Source organism: Erinaceus europaeus, chromosome 2 (genome assembly GCF_950295315.1).
Source record: "Erinaceus europaeus chromosome 2, mEriEur2.1, whole genome shotgun sequence".
Classification (NCBI taxonomy): domain Eukaryota; kingdom Metazoa; phylum Chordata; class Mammalia; order Eulipotyphla; family Erinaceidae; genus Erinaceus; species Erinaceus europaeus.
This window is the reverse complement of record NC_080163.1, coordinates 122661685-122668786: the sequence shown is the minus strand read 5'-3', so window position 1 is coordinate 122668786 and position 7102 is coordinate 122661685. Positions and strand designations below refer to the sequence as shown.

The window sequence follows — 7102 nt, the reverse complement described above, 5'->3', positions numbered from 1 at the left end:
AGAGAGATAGAAGAGACCACATCACCAGAGCTTCCTCTAATAGGTGCTAGTCTTGTTCCTTGACCTTGAGTCAGTTACAGTGGTTGTGGAGTTTGTGAAGTCACTGAGTTACTTAGGATATCTGCACCATCAGGACATGTGCTAGCTCACTGTCATGTGCTCAGCCCAGTTTTGGAGTCCCAGAACTACATAAGTGGTGTTTATGGAAGAAGCTTTGGTACTTTGGTTTCTCTCCGTCTATATGAATGAGAAAAACAAACAAACAAACAAAAAACCTGGCTCTGAGTAGTGCATGGCCTGGTTCCACTTAGAAAAATAAAAAAAAAAAAATTCCTATCTGTATGGTCCAGTACAACATGGGACATGGAGGGGAGGACAGAGGAAGGAGGAAGTCAGTCCTTCTTGATGTGGTTGGTGTCTATTATCTATCTCCATCTCTATCTCTATCTCCATCTCTTTAAATAAAAAAGCAGCTCCAAGAGGACACTCCAGTTCCACAAAGAAAAAAAGAGTTAAAGCAAAAACAAGGGCAACAAAAAGGGAATAAATAAATAAATATCTTTTTTAAAAAAAGTTAAAGCCAAACAGGTTGCCCACATCCTGCATCTCCATTCATTCCTGGTGGGAAGAAAGAAAAGCTTGGGGTTGAGGGCAGGACCAGGCCCGCAGCTGGGCAAATGGCAGACCTGTTTCTCCTCCAAGAACATGGCCCTTTCTCCAGTGTTGTGGGTTTTTTGTTGGAGCACAGGAGGCTAACACAGGCCTAGGTTTGGGGCTTTGCAAAGTGTAAAGCTTCAAAGTGTAAAGCTTATTCACTGCTCCGCCCCGCCCTCCTCACGTGGGAGCAGGGACTATGAGAGAGGCGGGGCCGTCTGGTAGGCGGGGCGGGGCCGGGGGTGGATGGGCAGGACGAGGCCGCACCTCCGAACGGAAGCCAGGAACCTCGAAGGTGTTCTGTCCGGCGGCGCGTGATGCGAACTACAGTTCCCACAACTCCATGCGGTCTCGTCGCTGGCCTCTGTCTTCGCGAGAAGAAGCCGCTGTGTAGGGAGGTGGGAGGTGTCTGCTCGGACAAACGGAAGTGTAGTTGACGGTCGAGGACATCACCGCCAAGCTGGGAACCGGGGAGATGGCCGAGACGGACCCCAAGAACGTGCAGGACCTCACATCAGTGGTAAGGGCTGAGACTGAGGCCGAGAACGCGGCCTCCGTGGACGGTGCCGGTGAGGCCCTTGGACCGAGGCGGCGGCTCCGCGGCGCTGAGGGGGCCCGGTGTTGGGGGGCCCCATGCTGGAGGCTGCAGGCCGATCGCGGGGTGACGGCCGGATCTGTCTGCCGACGCCCCCATCTTAGCGCCTCTCACCTGTCGCGAAGCCCGTCCCCCGGGCCGCCTCCCTGCGCCTCCTGGCAATCCTGAGCCCCCTTCTCCCCGATGCCTATTCGAACCCCGCATCCCCCAGCCGCCGGAAACGAGCAGCACCTCCCCGAGGTCTCGTCCCGGCGTCCCACCCCACCCCACCCCCGTTTCCTCTCTGTGAAGCCCCGGGGGGAGGGGGGGAGTCGCCCCGGGAGGCCCGCCGGGGTCACGGGGGGGGGGGTCACTGGGCCCGGCCAGGTCCCTGGAGGAGACTCCCGCGAGCGTTTGTGTTGTTTGGTTTCTTAGGTGCAGACTCTGCTGCAACAGATGCAAGATAAATTCCAGACCATGTCCGACCAGATCATCGGGAGAAATATCCTTTCATTTGTAGTCCGCTTCCTCGAGGCCGCTGGATCCTGTTTTCCAGCTAGTAGAAAAATGGGTGGTTGGCAGGCCTCTTCTGCTTGTCAGTTCCTTTTTTTTTTTTTTTTTAATAACTGAGCTAAGATATATTCCTGTCAAGCACTGTGGGAAGATCTAGCGACACAGCTGAATGAGACAAATATCTGTCCTCAAAGGCCTTTCCTGTCCACCACCTGTGTCTATGAATGACTGAACTATGCGTTACATGTGCATATCTACTTGGATGCTTCCCAAAACTTGAGTAAAATATTTTATTTATTTATTTATTTTTTAGTTGATGAAACGTGATCGATTCTAAGATCATAATAATAAAGTGAAAAGATCCTTCCCACATCCCACCACTTAGATAAGGACAGGCCTGGGATTTGCTTCTTGCTAAAAACTTGTGTCCTTTCGACCACCGTGTGGTGATAATACCCACGGGAAGCTGGGAAACCAGCTTCATTAAGATGGTTGTGTTAGTCCCCAAGATCCTGGAGCAAGACGATGAGAAATGGGTGATGTGGATGTGTATTGTCTTTAACTTCGCCACTTGATGACATGAGCAGTCGCATTGATGACCTGGAGAAAAACATCGCAGACCTCATGACACAGGCTGGGGTGGAGGAGCTGGAAGGTGAAAATAAGATATCCGCCACACAAAAGAGTTGAAGGTGAGGGAAGGAGAAGTATATATGATGGTGTAATTTTGATGTGAACGTTCAGTTCTCAGGGATGATCCCCACAAGGGTCCCTTCCTTGTTCTCTCCATGCTTCAAAGGAGGTCTCGAAACTTTACATCAGGCTCAACCTGACGCTGTCAACTGGCTACGGAAGAAGGGCAAACGCTAGAAGAAGAACAAGCTAGTTCATTGTATAGAGGTTGTTTCCAGTTTACTGTTAATTCAATATTTCAGTTTTATTGTAATGAAAGAGATCAACCACAGCTCTGCTTAGCTCTGGGACTTAGGAGCCTCAGGCATAAAAGCCTGAGGCTGGAGAGATAACATAATGGCTATGCAAAGAGACTCATCTCAGGTTCAATCCCCTGTGCTGCCTAAACCAGGGTTGAGCAGTGCTCTGGTATAAAAAAAAAAAACCTTTTTGCATAACTAATACTGCCTCCCTTTCCCTATTAGTTGAAACAATTGGTTGGCGTTAGAAAGCCTCTTGAGTTTATACCATGATAACAAAAAAAAAAAACAGGTATTTTGTTGACTTGAAAAGTTTTATCACAGGAAGATTTTTCAGTACCTTTTTTTTTTCCCTCCAGGGTTATTGCTGGGCTAGTGCCTGCACCATGAATCTACCGCTCCTGGAGGCCATTTTTTTTCTCCCTTTTGTTGCTCTTGTTATGTAGCCTCGTTGTGGTTATTATTATTACCATTGTTGATGTTGTTCGTTGTTGGATAGGACAGAGAGAAATGGAGAGAGGAGGGGGAGAGAAAGACCGCCTGTGAAGCGACTCCCCTGCAGGTGGGGAGCCAGGGGCTGGAACCAGGATCCTTACGCAGGTCCCTGCACTTTGAGCCACATGCGCTTAACCCATTGTGCCACTGCCCGACCCCCTGGTCTTTTCTTTAATAAGAAGGGATACAGAGAAATAGATAACAGAACACTACTAAACTATAGCTTATGTTCATGTAAGGGATTGAACTTGGGACCGTAGTCTCAGGCATGAATGTCTTTTTGCATAATCATTTGCTATCTCCCTGGCCCTGTTTTTGCCTTTTTAGTAGATTACTAAAATACCCACATTACTACTTTCATATATGCCTTAAGTTACAGAGATTCTCTCAGGAACACCTCCTGTACTCAGTGTCAGGACAATGACTATTAATTATGACTAGATTAAGCCCACATTGAGCCATTACCCTAAAGTTGATTTAAATTTCCTTTGCCTAGCTGCAGATATCAAAGGAAAAATTAATAGTCAAAACTAACTGGCAAGACAGGTGCACAGTTGGCTGCCTTAGTTTCACCATGGTTGTCTGAGAGTATCAGGACTTCACTGCAGCCCAAAAATCTTTTCTTTTTCTCCCTAAGGAAGTTTTTACTGAAAACTCAGCATAATGACACTATTTTGTAAAGACTATTAAAATAAATAATCTCCTGCTCCATTGTTTTCTTATTAATGATTTAGAAGATTATAAGATTGTAGGGATATACTTCCACACTACTCCCACCACCAAGTTAATTAATATGCCCACCCTCCCACCCCCATGATAATCACCATAGTTTTTTCTCCAAGGTCTTAGAGATGGGTTGACTTACCTTTTTTTTTCAAGTTCATGTGTTGCAATTCTCTATATTCCCCATGAGTGACCCAAAATCATTTTAAACACATTTCCTCATATTTTGATTTTAGCATTTTAATTCCTTAAAAATTAAGTTTACTGAGAATTTTTACTAGAGTACCAAGCAGAATAGACCAAATTAGAGATACCAAATCCTTTTTTTATTTTCTGGGCATGCCTGGTTGAGCCAAATTGTAAGTAACTATGAAATACAGGTTGCTTAAAGATCAAGAGAATAGGGAGTCGGGCGGTAGCACAGCAGGTTAAGCTCAGGTGGCGCAAAGCTCAGGGACAGGGGTAAGGATCCCGGTTCGAGCCTCCAGCTCCCGCCTTACAGAGCAGTCGCCTCACAAGCGGTGAAGCAGGTCTACAGGTGTCTTTCTCTTCCCCTCTCTGTCTTCTCCTCCTCTCTCCATTTCTCTCTGTCCTATCCAACAACGACAACAACAAAAATAATTCCAACAATAAAACAACAAGGGCAACAAAAGGGAATAAATAAATACTTTTTAAAAAGATCAAGAGAATACAAGTTTGGGAGATTTTTCAGTTTGCTATTATTATCTTAGAAGATTGCTTTGATTCTACATCTGAGTTAATCACACAGTTGTGTGGGATGCCTTCTTTATTCCCACATGGAGGTAACTTATGAAATGTCCTGCAAGTCTTAGAAATTTCTCTGGGTCTCATATGGCATCACAAACCTCATCAAGCAAATAAGAATATCCTCTGGAGAATTTTAAGGTTGAAGATTTTTGAATGTCTGGGATAATAGACAAGAGTAGGAGTAGAAAATGGATTCAGGGGCCCAGAGGTGGCACTCCTGGTAGAACACACACATTACTATGGGTAAGGAGGACCCAGATTCAAGTGCCTAGTCCCAACCCATTACGGGTGAGGGCAGGGAAGGTTCATAGCTGGTAAAGCAGTGTTCCTGGTATCTATCTCCCTCTTCACTTAATTTCTATCTCTACTTGAAAAAAAGAAAAAGAAGAGGCCACAAGAGAGGTGATTTCATCTTACAAGCATTAAGCCCCAGCAATAACCCTGGTGACAAAAAAAAAAGAGAATTCTGAAGTTCTTATAAGTAAAAAGTCCCAATTAAGTTTAATTTCGTAGAAGAGGCTGTTATTTTTAATTGTTGATTCTGTGTATCATTTTTATTTGGATTCTAATGAGGAACATGTTAATAGTTTCTCCTTTTTCAACAGGTTGCTAATTTACACTGAAAACTGGAACACCATTTCTACAAGCCAAGAGAACACCGAATGGCTTTTTGCGCCTAACTACTATCTGTAGACAGGTTTTATATTATAAAGGGTGTTGTTCTGTCACATACTATATAGTTAGTTTATAGAGTGATTTTTTTTTTTTTTTTTCCTCATCCTTGGTTTCTTAAACATGAAAACTTCACATCTTGGGCCTTGGTCATTTGTGCTATTAAATATATTAAACACTAAAACTTTGGCAGTTTCTGCATAAAATTGTCAAATCTTTTAGTGTATTTTTGTGAAGTCATTTTTTTTCACTATCATTCTTTTGTAGTAGTTGCTATTTGATAAAAGTTCCTGTGTAATTTTCTTATTAAGCAAAGAGTAGATCCTTTAATTATATCATACCTTGTGAAGGAAGACATTTATCGAGTTTAGGATTCTCTGTACAGAATGACTGTTGAACTAACACCAAATAATGTATTGAGGATACTTTTCAAATGGTTAAGAAAATTTAGAGACATCTAACACTACTCTGTTGCCAAATGTCATAATTGTGCCGTGATTTCATGTCTAAGTCCCAGAGGTCAGATGCTAAAGTTATAGAGTAACCACTGCCATTTAGTGTGTTAGAACTTATGAATACAGAAAATAACAGAATTGCCTAATATAATAAGGCATTTGCTCATTAGAGTTTTGCATGAAGTTGGAATACTTCCCTAAGACCCTCCATTGTTTACCTATAATAGTTCCCCTAGGAAATCTGGCAGGATTTTAAAGCTCAGTTATTCCATCCTTGAGTTGCTAGTTGGGAAAAGGAACAGAAAAGAGAAACAAGCCTTACAAATAAGGTCCAGGCCAATTGTCTAGACAATGAGTAACAACTCAGCTCAAGTTTTTAATACTGTTTATTGAAACGTTCTTATCTAATAGAGTAATATATAAAACAACTGTTGCTATTCAAAACTGCACTGTCAGGAGTGAGCCAAGAGGCCAGCACAGACACTTGAAAGGGTTCACCATGAACCCCAGAGTTGGGGGAGTAGGAATAGTTTAGGTCTTTATAGAGGGAAAGCCATTAATGAGCACAGTATGGTTTTATAATATTTCCTACATAACCAGACTTTGATTGTTTGTATTGCATCTGTTTAACAATATTAAGAAACTATTTGTCCTATTTATACTCTATGGAGAGCACAAAGGCGTACATTTCTTCTGTAATGCAATGAACTGACCTGTTATTACTTGCTACAGAAACTCCTTCAGTGAGCCAGTTGGTCAAGCTGTACTGTTTAGCCATGAGAACCCAGGGCCTTCAGACTCACCAGATCAGATAAACCCCATGTGCAGGTGGTTTTCAAACCTTGTGAAAGCAGAAATGAGAGGGCCAACTATTGTTGGCATGGTCGGGATTTAGGTAGAAGTTGGCTTTATGAAGTTGTTCAAAGATTTTTAAAGGCAGGCTCCACTGCCCAAAACAACCTGCCATCAATAAAAATGCCTGAAATCCTGCTATGGAAGCTTCATCTGTGTCAAAACTGATTTTTTGTGTTCTCCACCATTTCAGCTATAAGTGTGCATGTCATTTTCTATTTTCAGCTAAAACTCTGGAAGTATGCAGTACAGGTAGCCAAAGGTGAAATGGAAGGGAGGTGTGGGGTGGCAGCTGTGCTGGGAAGGGGGGTTCTGACCTCGGTGACTATGTTTGCCTGACTAGCGTTTGCCTGACTAGCTCCTAGGAGAGGTGATGTTTTACTTGCCCGAGAGGTAAGCCTTTTCCAAGTATTTTTCCCTCCTCCCCCACACTCCCTTCCACCACCATCACCAATCTTTCAGCA

General features: G+C 43.6%; 1 protein-coding gene across 1 annotated transcript; it reads left to right on the top strand.

Moving 5' to 3' along the window:
* Nucleotides 1-956: 956 nt before the first annotated feature.
* HSBP1 (heat shock factor binding protein 1) lies at nucleotides 957-6775 on the top strand. Its single transcript, XM_007528361.3, has 4 exons — nucleotides 957-1174; nucleotides 1664-1730; nucleotides 2313-2433; nucleotides 5265-6775. The coding sequence occupies exons 1-3, from the start codon at nucleotides 1130-1132 to the stop codon at nucleotides 2429-2431; spliced, it is 231 nt and encodes a 76-aa protein (XP_007528423.1). The 5' UTR covers nucleotides 957-1129; the 3' UTR covers nucleotides 2432-2433; nucleotides 5265-6775.
* Nucleotides 6776-7102: the final 327 nt, after the last annotated feature.

Excerpts from the sequence above, each read along its gene's own strand:
- HSBP1 (XM_007528361.3), top strand. The coding sequence starts at position 1,130 with ATGGCCGAGACGGACCCCAAGAACGTGCAGGACCTCACATCAGTG. Across the intron at positions 1,175-1,663 it reads TGCAGGACCTCACATCAGTG|GTGCAGACTCTGCTGCAACA; the intron begins GTAAGGGCTGAG and ends TTGGTTTCTTAG. Across the intron at positions 1,731-2,312 it reads CGACCAGATCATCGGGAGAA|TTGATGACATGAGCAGTCGC; the intron begins ATATCCTTTCAT and ends TAACTTCGCCAC.